The sequence below is a fragment of the Xyrauchen texanus genome, chromosome 1, assembly GCF_025860055.1.
Source record: "Xyrauchen texanus isolate HMW12.3.18 chromosome 1, RBS_HiC_50CHRs, whole genome shotgun sequence".
NCBI classification, from domain to species: Eukaryota; Metazoa; Chordata; class Actinopteri; order Cypriniformes; family Catostomidae; genus Xyrauchen; species Xyrauchen texanus.
In genome coordinates, this window is record NC_068276.1 from 63,565,729 (window position 1) to 63,582,308 (window position 16,580).

General features: G+C 42.7%; 3 protein-coding genes across 9 annotated transcripts in view; 2 read left to right on the forward strand and 1 right to left on the reverse strand.

Moving 5' to 3' along the window:
- Nucleotides 1–16,580, forward strand: part of LOC127645778 (basement membrane-specific heparan sulfate proteoglycan core protein-like) — a 458,523-nt gene that overhangs the window by 299,794 nt on the left and 142,149 nt on the right. The window lies entirely within an intron of this gene.
- LOC127643210 (macrophage mannose receptor 1-like) overlaps nt 1–16,580 on the forward strand; it is a 247,488-nt gene that overhangs the window by 174,598 nt on the left and 56,310 nt on the right. The window lies entirely within an intron of this gene.
- Nucleotides 386–16,580, reverse strand: part of LOC127643276 (macrophage mannose receptor 1-like) — a 92,883-nt gene continuing 76,688 nt past the window's right edge. The window contains exons 1-5 of one of the 3 annotated variants that reach the window (XM_052125956.1): nt 14,005–14,113; nt 13,413–13,799; nt 12,337–12,672; nt 2,101–2,186; nt 386–707 (exon numbers count right to left, since the gene is read on the reverse strand). In XM_052125956.1, the coding sequence (XP_051981916.1) occupies nt 597–707; nt 2,101–2,186; nt 12,337–12,672; nt 13,413–13,799; nt 14,005–14,029 (945 nt within the window). In that variant the 5' untranslated portion in view covers nt 14,030–14,113 and the 3' untranslated portion in view covers nt 386–596. Of the gene's footprint in view, nt 708–2,100; nt 2,187–12,336; nt 12,673–13,412; nt 13,800–14,004; nt 14,114–16,580 lie in introns of those variants that run through there. The other 2 variants (XM_052125965.1, XM_052125950.1) reach the window with 2 other exon arrangements.

Below are 16,580 nucleotides of genomic sequence, written 5' to 3' on the forward strand. Positions count from 1 at the left end.
TCTGGGGACACCTTGTGTAAAAAGGGGCATAATATGTCCCATTTAAGGCTGTATCTCAGCAATTCTTTAACATATGCAACTTTGCTTATGTCATAGCGACCATGCCCTAACAAAATCAAATAAATCTGGTGACAGCGCCACCTACTGGATTGAAAATTATTGTCAAAATAAAATGTAGTTAATTTTGTGTCCAAATATTTTTCACTGTATATGGTTAAATCAAGATGAAAGAGCAATACAAGAGCGCTGGTGTGAATGTTTTATTGAAATGAATGTACATATTGAGAATGTAACCATCCATTACATTTGACCATTACATGATAGACACACACACACACATTTTATTTAGATTTTAGAAGTTTAAATGGTTAAAAATGTACCTACTTCACTACTAGAGCTGATTGTTCTATCACTGCTATCTTCCCCTCACAATGTAAATAAAAGAGTAGAACTTGTACTTATTTACTTAATGCAAAATCACAGGATATTTTAAAGTGATAAGGTGTAACTAAAACAAGATTAAAGAACAAGATTAATTAGCCAAATTTGTGAAATAATTTTCAATTGTGGGAGAACTATCCCTCTAACACACCGACCTATAACTCCTTTTTATTCTGCACCGTGTGGAAGACGGCTCCGTCTGACTGAACTCTCCACACCAGTTTGGCATCCTTTGACATTCCCAGATTTACTAGATTCTGTTGAATCTGAGGATAGAACAGTCTTGTGTTACTAAATCATGTAGAGACCCATAGTCTGTCTGGACCATTATCTGCAAACAGCTAAAACAGCTTAAACCAGCCTAAGGTGGATCACTGGTCTCAGAATGGGTTCCACTGTTTGATGGTTCTCGAGTGGTTTTGGATCTTTTCTTGGATGACCAGCTAAACCTGCTGAAATCTAGGTTGCTTGGAGACCAGCGAAGGCCAGAAAACCACCTTAGGCTGGTTTAATCTGATCTTTCCGCAGGGACTGTACAGGAACTAACTCTGAAGTAGGGCTATCAAATTTAAATTTCAATTTCAAATATTTGTCGAATTAAAAAAAAGAAAATGCACATTCGAATGTAAAAACCTTGCATTCAAATTTTAGGTGTGTGAGGAGAAGCGTGAGACATGATGATGACGTAGCTGGCGTGGTTTGTTTTTGTTAGCCTATCCAGTTCAACCTATTAGATGCGGCATGGCTGCGTTGATAATTTGAAAAATGCTGTAAAAGAGAGGATCTTACTTACACCAAAACATCTTAAAAGTGCTGTGTGGCGCTTCTATGGTTTTCTGGAGTATCGAAGGCGAGATTGTTGACACAACCAACGTCATTTGTAAGTTGTGTAAGAAACTGCTGCTATATCACTTCACAACTTAACTTGAGAACAAACATGCAGTCTTCTCATCCCAAAAAGTTTTCTCATTCCGAAGAGTTTTCTCATCCTGAAGAGTTTTCTCATCCTGAAGAGTTTTCTCATCCTGAAGAGTTTTCTCATTCCGAAGAGTTTTCTCATCCTGAAGAGTTTTCTCAATGTCATGATGAGGGGCCATTACTAAAAGAGTCCAGGGTATTACTGGCACATCAGTCACAGCTGAGCGTGTGTTTTCATCAGCTGGAAACATTGTCAACAAAAACGCTCAGCCCTTGCTGCAAGTTGACCGTCTGGTGTTCTTGACAAACAATATGTAGATGTATGAGTGAGCGGATAGTTTCAGAATAAAAGTTTGCCATTTTGTTTAAACATAATACATTACGCTGTCTGTTGAAGCATGTTTTCTCATATTGCTCTTCCACTTATATGCATTTTTGTTACCTCAATTTCCTTGCGTGCACATTTGGAAATTATATTTGATCTATAAATGATTGTTTAAAACGTTATGCACTTTAAACAAAGTCGTAATATTTCATTTCAATAAAAATGTGATGCTTGATTTAGATTATAGTTGCTCATTGCGCTCACTTGCGCCCTCTTGTGGGTTTAGGAGACAATACAGTACTTTCTTCCTCTAACATAAAGTAATATTACTATTATTTAAGTAAGAAATTCAAATTTAGTTTATCAGCCATTTTGACAGCCCTACTCTGAAGATGAGCACACTTTATAAAACTCACCTTCTGTAAGACAGTCGTCATCATTGCAGGATCATTTACATTCAGACTGGATTTCACCTTCACTCTCAATATCTGCATCTTCAACGCTGTGGAAACAAACAGTAGATACAGTGAGGTGCAAAAGGATGCATCCTTAACAGGGCTGTCAATTTAACACTTCATATAAAACATATTGTATTAAATACAATTAATCTTGTGTCCGGACCGTAATTAGGAATATTCCTACTATTGGAGCAATTCAAGTACCGCCTGTTTTCAGCAGGGGGCAGTAAGAGAAACTCCTGCTGTATAGACAACATGCTGCTGTACAGAGAAAAAAACCACACACAGGCAGTTTTGAAGGCTGCATGCTAGGTAGGATGGATCCTTTGAAGGCTGCGATATACTGAGCGTCCTCCTTTAAACAAATCTTGTTTAAACGAGATGGCCTTCAAAGGACAAACGGAAACGGAATGTAACATTTATTTACATTTATTCATTTGGCAGACGCTTTTATCCAAAGCGACTTAAAAAAAGAGGAAAACCTCAGCGAATCATCTTAAGGAGACAGTGGTACAAAAGTGCCATATTACAAAGTTTCACTAGCATCAGAATAGTACACAAAACATATGCAAGTGCAATTTACTTATTATAATTTTTTTGTTAGTGACTAGTTAAGTGCTCTTGGAAAAGATGCTTTTTAAGTCGTTTTTTGAAGACAGAGAGGGAGTCTGCTTCACAGATGGAGTTGGGAAGTTCATTCCACCAACGTGGTATGATGAAGCTGAAAGTCCGAGAGTGTTTTGGTGCCTCTTTGTTTTGGTACAACAAGGTGACGTTCATTAGCCGATCGCAGGCTTCTGGCGGGAGTGTAGATCTGCATAAATGATTTTAGGTATGCTGGAGCAGACCCAGTGACTGTTCTTTATGCCAGCATCAGAGCCTTGAATTTACATTTACATTTATGCATTTGGCAGACACTTTTACCCAAAGCGACTTACAGTGCACTTATTACAGGGACAATCCCCCTGGAGCAACCTGGAGTTAAGTGCCTTGCTCAAGGTCCCAACAATGGCATCTTGGTGGTGCTGGGGCTTGAACCACTGACCTTCTGGTCACTAACCCTGAGCCTCAACCACTGAGCCACCACTGCCCCATTTATGAATTTTTTATACGTGCATCAATAGGTAGTCAGTGGAGAGAGACAAAGAATGGTGTAACACTGTCGACTGGTGAATGGTGAAATTATCGACCTATTAGCATACTTCCTATCTTCTCAAAGATAGCAGAAAAGTGGGTCGCTAACTCTATTATTGCACATCTTAATGATTCTAATCCGGGTTTGCACCCTATGCAATTCGGATTTCGATCTCTTCACTCAACTGAAACGGCTGTCTGTGTTTTGGTTGAGAAGGTGAAGTCTTATTTAGACAAAAACAGTTATGTTGCGGCTGTTTTTGTTGACTTTAAGCGTGCATTTGATACTGTGAATCATCTTAAGCTCTTGTCTAGACTGTTAACATTTAACTTTAGCAATCAAACTGTAAAATGGTTACAGTCTTATCTATCAGATAGAAAACAATGCGTGCAAATAAAGAATAGCAAGTCACCCTATCTTTACTATACGCAAGGTGTCCCTCAGGGATCAATTTTAGGTCCCCTGTTATTTTCACTTTATGTAAATAATTTGCCCAATGTTTGCAAAAATGTGGACACGATTATGTATGCAGACGATACGGTAATTTTTACACAAGCCAAAAGTGCTGATGATGCAGCCCATCAGCTTTCATTGGCCTTGAATGACTTACAAAGATGGCTGAATGATTCATGCCTGTGCCTTAATGTTAAAAAGACTGTATCAATGTTTTTAGTAAACCTAAAACAACCGTGGCCACAGTAAAAGTTTGCTTGGGTGGACAAGAATTAATTAATGTTGAGGAATTTAAGTATTTGGGAGTGCTGATAGACTCGAAATTATCCTTTAAAAAACACGTTAAAAAAATTGTGAAAATTGTAAATGTTAATATACGGAACTTTAGACATATTCGTACATCATTAACGGATTCAGCAGCGATTACATTCCTGCACTCTATGATACTGGCTCATATTGAGTACTGTATCACAAGTTGGTCCTATACTGAGTCATGCTGCTATTGGGCCAATCGAAGTATGCTACAAAAGAGCATTGAAAATATTAGACAAGAAACCGTTGTCATATCACCATTGTCAAATTTTAGATAAATATAAGCTTTTAAATTTTGCTAATTTCAAATTATTTAAATCAGCCTGTCTAATCTATAAGGTTATACATGGTCTGGCGCCTCCACCATTGAGTGATTATATTAAACAAAAATCTAGTAGTGTTGCCGGGTCTCGAGTGACTAGAGCCACTATGAGAGGTGACTGTGACTTGGCATTTAGGCGGACCGCCTTTTCACAGAACGTCCTGTCATATCAGGGAGTGAGCTTCTGGAATAGTATTCCACTGTTAATGAGGGAAAGCACAAGTCTTCCTACCTTTAGGAGTCGTTTAAAAGTGTGGCTGAAGGACACACAAACATGTGATCATGATTAGGTAATCATTAGATATCAGATGTAAAACATAGTTAGTGCATGTAACGCTGTCTACGCAAGGACGACAGGAAGCAGGACTTCAAGACACGGTAAGCCTTTTAATTCCCCTTTTTGTGCCAACAGTATTCACAATTTCTTTACAACTTCTTTGTACTCGAACGCTGAGTTCGTTGTCCGTCTCTCTCTGCTCTGTGGCTGCTGGCTCTTTATCCGCTCTCCTCGCTCTACTGAAATTAGAGACAGGTGTTAGACATAATTTAGCTCAGGTGTGAGCGCCCTTACCGCTTTTCTCTCCCGGACGGGCGCTTGACCACGCCCCCGCTGCCACATACCCCCACCGCCCGACTCAGGCCGGGCGTCATCCGCCTGCCTACCACTCCCCCATTTCTGGAGAGGAAGTCAGCGGCAGCCATCTGCACCCCGGTCTGTGGACCACCTTGAACTTAAAAGGCTGGAGGGCCAGATACCAACGGGTGATCCGGGCGTTAGTATCTTTCATGCGGTGGAGCCACTGCAGTGGGGCATGATCCGAGCAGAGGGTGAAGGCCCGCCCCAGCAGGTAGTATCGGAGGGTGAGGACCGCCCACTTGATGGCCAGACACTCCTTCTCTATGGTGCTGTACTTAGTCTCCCTTAAGGAGAGCTTCCGGCTAATGTACAGCACCGGCGCTCCTCTCCCTCCACCACCTGCGAGAGTACGGCCCCCAGCCCTCTGTCTGAAGCGTCCGTCTGCAATACAAAGGGAGAGAGAAGTCAGGTGCATGCAAAGCGGCCCCCACAAAGTGCAGCTTTAACCTGCGTAACGCCTGTTGGCACTGCTCTGACCATTGGACCGGATCTGGAGCCCCTTTTTAGTGAGGTCAGTCAGCGGGCTGGTGACGTCCGAATAATTGGGTACAAATCTTCTGTAATAGCCAGCCAGCCCCAGGAACTGCCTCACCCCCTTTTGGTCTTAGGTCTAGGGCAAGTCGCAATTGCCGCGGTCTTATCAATTTGGGGACGCACCTGGCCATGACCCAAGTGGATCCCCAGATACCGTACCTCCACACGCTCAACCACAAGCACTTCTTGGGGTTTGCTGTGAGCCCGCCGCCAGCAGCGATCTCAGGATCGGCCCTCAGATGTTGCATGTGCCGCTGCCAATCATTGCTATAAATGATAATGTCGTCTAAATAGGCAGCGGCGACGCTGTGTGCGGCCTGAGGATCCGATCCATGAGTCGCTGAAACGTGGCTGGTGCCCCAAACAAACCGAAAGGAAGCGTCACAAATTGGTGTAATCCAAACGGCGTGGTGAAGGCTGTTTTCTCACGGGACATTGGTGTCAAGGGGATCTGCCAATAACCCTTTGTTAAATCCAAGGTCGAATAAAATCGAGCAGTACCTAACCGATCGAGCAGTTCATCAACACGGGGCATTGGGTACGCGTCAAATTTAGACACCGCGTTGACTTTTCTGTAATCCACACAGAATCGAACAGACCCATCACTCTTGGGAACAAGAACAACCGGGCTGGACCAATCACTGTGGGATTCCTCTATTACGCCCATATCAAGCATTGCATCTAATTCTTCCCGTACGATTTTCTTTTTATGTTCGGGTAAGCGATAGGGGCGGCAACGCACCACCGCGCCCGGCTCGGTCTCGATGTGGTGCTGTATGAGGTTTGTACGGCCCGGTAGATGGGAAAACACGTCCGCAAATTCCTTTTGTAACTCAGAAACCTCTGTGAGCTGCCGCGGTGAGAGTTGGTCCCCACAAGTAACCGGAGTGTTGGGATCGTAGTTTTGTTTATCTCCGGTCCGAGCTCCGCCCTCTCCGGAACTACCGTGGCCAACGCCACAGAGGCCGCCCTCCCTCCATAATTTCAGGAGGTTGAGGTGATAAATTTGACGCGCGCCCCTCTATCGGTACGCTTAACCTCATAATCGAGATCCCCACTCGTCGTGTGACCTCAAAGGGTCCTTGCCACTTGGCGAGTAATTTAGAGCTCGATGTTGGGAGTAATACGAGTACCTTGTCTCCCGGTGCAAATTCCCTTAGCCGAAGCACCCCTGTCATACAGCCGGCGTTGGCGTTCTTGAGCTTGGAGCAAATTCTCCTGTGTTAGTCAGCCCCAGTGTGTGGAGTTTTGCTCTAAGATCGAGAACGAACTGAATTTCATTTTTACTATTAGAAGGTCCTCCTCCCACGCCGCGGATGACGCCAAGGACACCGTGGGGCGTCGCCCGTACAGCAGCTCAAACGGGAGAACCCGTGGAGGCTTGCGGGACCTCTCGCACTGCAAACAACAGGGGTCTAGCCACTTATCCCAATTTCTAGCGTCATCGTGTACTGAATTTACTGAATCATGTTCTTGAGCGTTTTATTAAATCGTTCCACTAGGCCATCTGTCTGAGGATGGTAAACGCTAGTGCGAATCGATTTGACGCTCAAGAGCTCGTAAAGTTCGCGAAGTGTTCGTGACATAAAAGTCGTGCCTTGATCGGTGAGGATTTCTTTCGAATCCCCACCGGAGATTATCTTGAAGAGTGCCCCTGCAACACTACGCGCGGAGATGTTGCTCAGAGGCACTGCTTCCGGATATCGCGTCGCGTAATCCACTAGGACTAACACGAGCGATGTCCGCGTGCTGACCGTTCTAATGGCCGACGAGGTCCATCCCAATTCTTTCGAAGGGGACCTCGATTAACGGTAGAGGGCGCAATGGCGCTTTTGGGGTGGCCGGTGGGTTTACCAGCTGACATTCACGGCACGCCGCACACCACCTGCGGACGCCACCGCCAATGCCCGCCAATAGAAACGGGCTATTAGACGGAGAAGTGTTTTCCGCTCCCCTAGGTGACCGGCCATGGGATTATAGTGAGCCGCCTGGAAAACCATTTCCGGCGGCTCCGTGGAATCAATAATTGCGTTACTTCCTCCTTTGTTTGGGCGCCCTGCGCCACCCTGTATAAGCTGATCTTTAATAAGCGTAAAAATACGGATATGAAACGGCGACACCCGGCCGGAGTTGTTGACCATCGATTACTCTCACTTGGTCAAAAGCGTGCTTAAGGGTTTCATCTCGCGACTGCTCCAAGGGAAGTCCCCTCCGGGAATTCCCGAGAGGAGGAGCGACAACCTCGCCCTTCCCACGCCATTCGAGCAGCCGAGGACGGCCCCGCTCCGCCTCCCCGCCAAAGCATCGCACATCACACATCCCTTTACTTCCATGCAGGACCCATCCGCACAAACCCCTCCAATAATTTTCTAAAATTCGGCCAATCAGTACCCAAGATTAGCGGATGGGTGAGGCGGAACTAACCGCTGCCTCCACACTATGTCTTTCTCCCCGAATTCGATCGCCAGAGTCACCACGGGATACTTGTGAATATCCCCATGCACACACCTCACCCTCACCAGTTTAGCTGAGCCCAGAGCCCGGGTTGAACCAAGCGTTGGTGGATGGTGGTCTGGTTACAGCCGGTATCCAACAAAGCTTGGTATGTACCCCCTGGATTCTTACCGAACCGCACGCTCCAGCCCGATCGGGGCAGCCTGCTGAACATCGGAGACCCGCACCACTGCCCCTATTTCCATCAGCGGACACTGATCCCGGAAGTGGTCCGGTCTCCGCACCTCCAGCAGACCGGCCCAGGCGCCGCGCCGCACCTGCAGCTGGCGGGTGCCCCCACCTGAGGAGGAGAGCGGCTGAAGGACGGGAAGGGCTAGGCGGGTGTTCCCAAGGCCGGGAAGCTGGTCTCACAACGCTCCTCGCCTGCGGGGGCAGGAACGGACCCTGGGGAGAGAGCAGAGCGAGAGGGAAGAGGGGAGGGAAAAAAACAGGGGAAGACACAGGGAAGGGGAGACAGAGAGAGAGGGCTCATCCGCCCTGGGAATCGCCGCCATGTGGTCCTCCGCGAAGTCGGACGGCTTCCTCCAGCGACGCCGGGCGGTGGCACTGGACCCACTCCGCCGTCTTCCGGGCAAACGCTGGACAAACTGCTCCAGTACCACCTGGTCGACTAGCTCCTCGACGTCGCGGTCCCGCGCGAGCAGCCACCTCCGACAGGCATCACGGAGCCGCTGGGCTGAACGCAAACGGGCGGTCGGATTTGTCGAGCTTCAAGGCCCGGAAGAGCTGGCGACTTTCTTCCGGGCTCCGACCAACCCGTTGCAAGATGGCTTTCCTCAGATCGGGTAAGCCAGGAGGCTTGTTGCCGGCAGCTGTTGCGCCGCGAGTTGTGCTTCCCGGACAGGAGAGGGACTAGACGGGCTGCCCACTGGTCTTGGGGCCACCCCAAATTTCCGCCGCTCGCTCGAACAGGTCGATGAACGCTTCTGGGTCATCTGCCGCCCCATCTTCTGTAACGCTGGTGGGGGCAATGTGGCGCTGGTGTCCGGGGTCGCGGCTGCGGCTGGAGCGGCCTCCTGGCTGAGGAGGCTCCGGATGGCGTGCCGGTCCTCTGCTTGAGCCCGCATGATTTCGAAGAAGCGACGATCCTGGTCTTGCCGGAGCTCAAGCAGGGATTGTTGGTGGCTCTGATGGAGTGTAGCGAGGACTGGAGGACTTCCGCCAGCTGGGAGGACTCTACGGGCGATTCTGTTCCATCCTTTGGAAGACAGGTGTTCCTAATAATGTTCCCGGGTTTCGGCACCAGTGTAACGCTGTCTACGCAAGGACGACAGGAAGCAGGACTTCAAGACATGGTAAGCCTTTTAATTCCCCTTTTTGTGCCAACAGTATTCACAATTTCTTTACAACTTCTTTGTACTCGAACGCTGAGTTCGTTGTCCGTCTCTCTCTGCTCTGTGGCTGCTGGCTCTTTATCCGCTCTCCTCGCTCTACTGAAATTAGAGACAGGTGTTAGACATAATTTAGCTCAGGTGTGAGCGCCCTTACCGCTTTTCTCTCCCGGACGGGCGCTTGACCACGCCCCCGCTGCCACAGTGCATTACAAAAATGGATACAATTATCAATGTGATATGGGTTGTGCAATAAGAGTCAGTATAGTATGGGTTGTGCAACAGGGGTCAGTGTAATGCGGGTCAGTGCAATATCAGGTTAGTTAGGATATGTGCAAAATTGTGGTTTGTGCAATATAATCGATGCTTTCCAATTTTCTATATGTCTTTTGTTGTCCACTCTTGTTGTTACTGTCTGTTCTAACATGTTGTGATCACTGCTCTTGTCCTTGTATTTCTGTATATAGTCTGTGTATAGTGTATTGATATGTATTTATTAATTTCTGTGTGTTACATCAACCTGCCAGAGGGTCTGCAGATGGAAATTAGCCTAAGGCTATAATCTGACATATTTACATTTGTGAAAATGTTCATTAATATGTATTGTCCCTTTTAATAAAATAAAAAACAAAAAACAAAAAAAAAAACACGCGTTTTCTTTGGTTCATTAAAGACCAGACGTGCTGCTGCATTCTGGATCATCTGCAGAGGTTTATTTGCACATGCAGGGAGTTCTGCAATGAGTTACAGTAGTCCAGTCTAATTATGACAAGTGACAGAACAAGAAGCAGTTGTGTGGCATGTTCAAAAAGGAAGGGTCTTCCTGATGTTGTAGAGTGTAAATCTATATGATCTTGCGGTCTTTGAGATGTGGTCCATGAAATTTAGTTTGTTATCGATGGTTTCCCCTAGATTTCTGACCGTTTTGGAAGACGATACTGTAGTTGGACCCAGCTGCACGGTGATGTTGTGTTCAACAGCAGGGTTGGCTGGAAAGACCAGAGTTAGGTTTTGGCTAGATTGAGTTGCAGGTGTTCCTTCTTCCAAGCCGAGATGTCTGCAAGGTAGTTGTAGTTGATGTAGCTTGGATACCTCACTTCTCCAGGCTACCTTGAGGACCTACCTGAGAGATAGGAGTTAAACCATCCAAGCACAGTTCCTCAGATGCCCAGAGTAGAGAGGGTGGAGAGCAGAATCTGATGGTTGACTGTGTCAAAGGCTGCAGAAAGGTCCAGCAGAAAAAGATGTAACATGGTTGCTATGACAGTATGCCACTCTTTAACAAATGCGAGTGCTTTGAGTGAGAAGGAAACAAAATCCCTTTAGAAAGGAATGTATGAGGTACATTTTAGGAGAGTTATAAAGATGTAAACAGAAAAGAAAATAGATTTTACAGTTTCAGTCTAATACTTTATTTTAATTATATATTCATGTAATTATACATTATTATATATTCATCACCCTTATACTGAGTTACTTCAACTTGGGGATTATCATTACTTGCATTTGAACATCATATATACAGGCAAATTGGCGTTATTTTTTTTTAGACATTTCCGTTGAAGCAAAGAATTGTGGGTTGTGAGTGCCCACAAAGGATATACTTCATGCATCCTCCGAATTCCTGTGAAAGAAGGTTGCATTCGAAGGCTGCATTCGAAGTGTCCTACTCGCTTTTCTGAAACGAGACCGCCTCGATGACATATGCGGCTGACAAATGTGACCTCCATAGGACACAGCCTTTGACGCTAGACTAAACACAAGATTAGGACACGTTAGGACGAAGTGCAATTCCGAAGCTAGGAACTGAACACCTGTTTTTAAAGTTTCAAACAGTTTTTTATTTGACACAGCGACCTTAAAACCGACATCATTTATGAGGTAACGCAACCAAAGTGAGATGTTCCTTATACATCCTTATGACACGTGTACATTGATGCATTCTTATAAAATCATGAGATGGTGTGGTGATATTATGCACAAGTGTTTGATTGGGGTTGGGGATAAAGTAGGATTGCAGATGAAGACAGAAAGTGAGCACGTTTACATGCACATTTTTACACAATTATGCTAAATAAGCCGACTATGTGCATGTTCATGTAAATGTGTTAAACGTGTTCCTTTATCAGTTTAAGTGTCATAAACAGTGTAAGAATTAACATCAACATGAGTAGATTTTTGGCCATTACCATAGGCGGAAATCGCGGGGGGGACCCCCCCATCTGAGGGTTGTCCCCCCCCTAAAATATCATTAAAATATGTGTATTGTAAATAATATAATGATATATTCTTAAAATAATTGTTTAAGAAATAAAATAATACAAATGCAAATGGGGCAACAACAAAAAAAACCTTGGTGTCCCCTTCAAAACTTGCTCTTGAGAATTGTTGTTTATTGTCCGCCCAACATTTTGATGAAATTTTCGCCCCTGGCCATTACGCTGATTTGACTGTTGCATGTAAACACCTAAACTCATCTTATCCAATGTGCACAAGTGTTGTACGCATGCCTCTTCATGATTTGACGTCAGGAGCAGAGAATAACAGGATTATTTTAAATGTCATGTTAACATGGATTTCTTAGTTGGATTGTTTTAAAAGCTGATATTTGGGAGTTATCAGGGTATTGGTGTGTTTGTAAAGGCCTCATTGATATAGCCTTATTTTAACCAATTTAGCCGTCTTTACTATATTTGCTCTGTTTTTTGCTTAATCTGTGAAGAAATATTCCCTCCGTTAGGTCAGTATGATTCTTCGGTTTGCTTTGCATGAGGTTTAATACACATGATTGGGAATCCTGTGTAAATTTAGTAATATCCATGTTTCACTCTGTTCTATATAGGCAAATTTATCCATAATATAATGGGCTGGGCTGACTGTGAACTCGCTTTGCATTCAGAACTGCTCTGATAGTAGAATGTGAAAACCACCAGAAACTGATATAAAAGCATCTCACCACTGGTGCAGAAGAACGGTCTTGCTGTGCTGCAGTTCTGATCTCTCCATGCGTTCTGCTGAAATATGTGCTCAACACACGGTCCGCTGTTGTCAGGCTCATTTAAAGACCAGCGTCTGAATAAAGAACTGCTGTTGTCTGACCATCTGTAAGATTCTTTATAGAGGCCGATGTAGACCACTGCTCCTGCTGGTACTACTGCCTGGACCTGCTGGTTCTCCTCCAGGTTCCTGATACTGACCAGATCTGTGTGTGTCGTTCTGCAGTACATCTGAGCGTCGTTCCAGGTCTTTGGTTGATTGATAATCACATACCTCTGTGCAACATTCACATTTCCTAATAACAATAAGAGATCATGTTGACATGAAATACTTTTGAGAAGTTGACGTGTTCTGTGTCGTGACACATTATAATTGTTTTTGAATCTTTATTTATTACACCAGGAGTTTCCAAACTGGGGCAAAATTCAGAGAGAATTATAATATGTTACAAAATGTATTTTTACAATAAGTAATAAAAAGAAATCTGCATATAGTTGAACTTTCTAAGATTGAACTTTCTCCTTTCTTGTACATATTCATTCATAAGAAGTTTGTGAATGTTTTGTATCTTTCTAATTATTCATCATTATGACTGTCTTAAGCTTGCTTACTGGTTATGACACTATTTCCTGAAAAGCAGCTTTAGAACATAATTATTGTGACCAGAAAACAAATTAAAGTTGCTCAACTATTAATTACATATTCTAATATTGGGTAGAAAAACAGAGGAAATATTTTACAGATAATATTCTAATAATTTACTTTGGCTTTTGTACATTTACAGATTAAAGCCACTTTTGGAAACATGTTGTATTTTTAATATCATGTTTGCATTTATTCATACAAATGTTTAAAGTAATATGTTTTTTAAATACTTAAACTATCAAAATGTCACATGACAGAAATGAGAAATAAAGAAGTGTTTAGTTGCATGAAAATAATGATCTAAAAAATCTAAATGGTCAGAACAACAGGTTTCATATTGGAAATAGTTTGACATGCACACATTATTTTATAAATGTATTGTGTCTTTACCATCATAGCAAATGAACCGCCTTTGGGAAGAACATGAAGTATCCCGGAATTTCCCCCCATCATCGATCACAACACAGTTTTCAATCCCTCCCCAGTTATTCGGCTCTCCAGTTCCCCAGTTTCTATATCCGGCTTCTCCTTCCCTGTAGAATTCCCTGTTGTTAAGGGACCAATACCAGAGAGGAGGACCTTCTTTCTTCAGTCCGATCCAAGCAGATGGTTCTGTAATCCCGCTCACAGTGTTCTGGAGATCATTCAGATCTGTCATGTCTTCAATAGTGGCCAGATCATTGTGATGTTTTCTGCAGAAGCTCTGGGCATCATCATATGTTTTTAGTTCATTAACAAAGACAAACTGTTTGGAGAGACCCGATGAGATGCATGAACCTATAGTAAAAAAAACATGTTTGGTTTAATCAAACAAAGATCTTCAGCTGTGTCCACATAATATACACTGAGTAAATATATTACATTAGATTACATTAGATTAGATTAGATTAGATTAGACCCTGAGAAATATTCACTAGGGTTAAAAGTGTGACAACTAGCCCCAGTCTTCTGAAGTGCTCTAAAACACAGTCACGGTACCTACCGAAGATAAACAAGATGAGATTCATCGTTTTCGTGTCCCTTGTTCCTTAAAACTGAAAAAAGAGAGATTGATTTGATCTTGTGGTGATTTGTGTCCTTCATCTGAGGTTTGTGAGAACAGAACAAACAGTCAGATTAGGACAGAAGAAAATGTAAATGTCAAATGTTAATGTTCAATATAAATGGCAAATCAAGTCTGATTGTGCAGTAAATCTGATACTATAAAATGCAAATAAGCAGGAAAACTACAAGCCCATTTAAGTTCCTCAAAAACATTTTATTCTCTAGTTCTTTCAATTTTATAACAAATTTCCATTCAATTAAAATGAGTAATCTTTAACAAAATAATAATAATAATAATAATAATAATAATAATAATAATAATAATAAAAGTTAGTTTAGAAAAGTTTAGATTGATTTTATCATGTCACACTCATATACTATAAATGAAATAAAGAAATATTGAATTAAATATATAACATGTAACATCAAGAAAAATAATAATCAACTCAAGAACTCAAGAATCCTGAAACGTGTTCTTTGCTGAACTGAAGCATATAGTTGCAACATGAACATTTAAAATGCATTCATAATCTTTTTTATTTTCAGCAGAAGTAAAAGTTTAGAAAGATCTGAAAGTATAAATCACAGCACTTTAAATGTTTTACAAAAGATAATTCAGTACACTTTTACACAGATTATTATAATTATAATTATAAGAAATACAGAAACATTCTAAAGGTGATAAAGATCATTTATGTGACAAATTATACAGAATTAAGATGACTAAAATGCCAAAACAATTTACCTGTGATTGAGAAACCTGCCAATGTGGATTTCTCCTGATTCTGTCTTTTTATAGGTTTAATGCTGGTCACAACCCTCTATGCAAACCACTCTTTATACTCCGATTACATGATGTCATGAAGGATTAGACACAATTTTCCTATCATGTGATGTGCCCTTTATGCAAACAAGTAAACCAAGACATTGTGCAGCTGGCACACAATTTATTTATTTATTTTAACATTTACAGTGGATATATAAAGTCTACACACCCCTGTTAAAATGCCAGGTTCTTGTGATGTAAAAGAATGAGACAAAGATAAATCAGGTTAGAAATTTTTCCACCTTTAATGTGACCTATAACGTGAACAATTCAATTGAAAAACAAACTGAACTCATTGAGGGGGAAAAATAAAAAATAAACTCACAAGTGTTCAAAGGTGAACTTCCTCTTCATCTTCAGCTTTCTATCGGACGCCTGAAGGTTTTGTGCCAAAATTGCCTGGTATTTGGAACTGTTCATAACTCATCCACCCTGACTAAGGCCCCGGTTCCAGCTGAAGAAAAACAGCCCCAAAGCTGATGCTGCCACCACCATGCTTCACTGTAGGTATGGTGTTCTTTGGGTGATGTGCAGCGTTGTTTTTGCGCCAAACATACCTTTTAGAATTATGGCCAAAAAGTTCAACCTTGGTTTCATCAGACCATAACATATTTTCCCACATGCTTTTGGGAGACTTGATGTTTGTTTTTGCAAACTTCAGCCGGGCTTGGATGTTTTTCTTTGTAAGAAAAGACTTCGGTCTTGCCACCATAGCCCATTCATATGGAGATTGTTGTCACATGTAGCACACAGCCAGTACTTGCCAGAAATTCCTGCAGTTCCTTTAATGTTGCTGTAGGCCTCTTGGAAGCCTCCCTGACCAGTTTTCTTCTCATCTTTTCATCAATTTTGGAGGGACGTCCAGTTCTTGGTAATGTCTCTGTTGTGCCATATTTTCTCCAAGAGTTATAAGCCAAAGTAGCAAATTTTTATTTCCTGACCAGTAGGGGGCAGTGCACCAAAACACTGTAGGTAACCTCAGGGCCTAATGGTGATGACACGTACCAAGTTTCATTCCAATCCCTCAAAGCATTGAGGAGATATAGGCTCAAGTAAAATTTTGCATGTTCTTCGTTGAATTCGTTGAAGCACCATTCGAAAACAGTATGATTTATCAAAATTCTGTGGATACGTTTTTGTCATGAGTGTCTCTAGTTGAAGCAGGCCAATTTTCTAGGAGGACTCTAGGAGTTTGAAAAAGTAGGTTTTGAAAACATTTAAAAATGGCAGACAGGAAGTTTTCTCGATCATGACATAATTAGTATCAATGCTTTTGACATGAAGCATGGAATATACCGAGAACAGTCTCATGACAGTAAACAAAAACAGTCAATAGCTATTAGCATTTTTAGAAATAGCATTATAATTTTTGATCACAAGGTGGCACTGTACCAAAACTTTTTGAGTCAAAGACACATACTGAGTTTCGTAATGATATGGTTGTTTTTCGCTTAGTTGTTCATAAAATACAGCATTTTATGACTAAATAAAAAATGGGCAATGTCCAAAATAGCCAACGTAGGAAAACGTGGTATCGTTTGACTCTGAATGTAGCACTTGACCTAAAGAGACAATTTTTTTTATTTAAGCCAAAAAAATCTGTTTTAACATTTATTTTTTTTTGCTATCTCCTGACCAGTAGGGGGCCGTGTGCCAAAACGCTGCAGGTAACCTCAGGGTTAAATGGT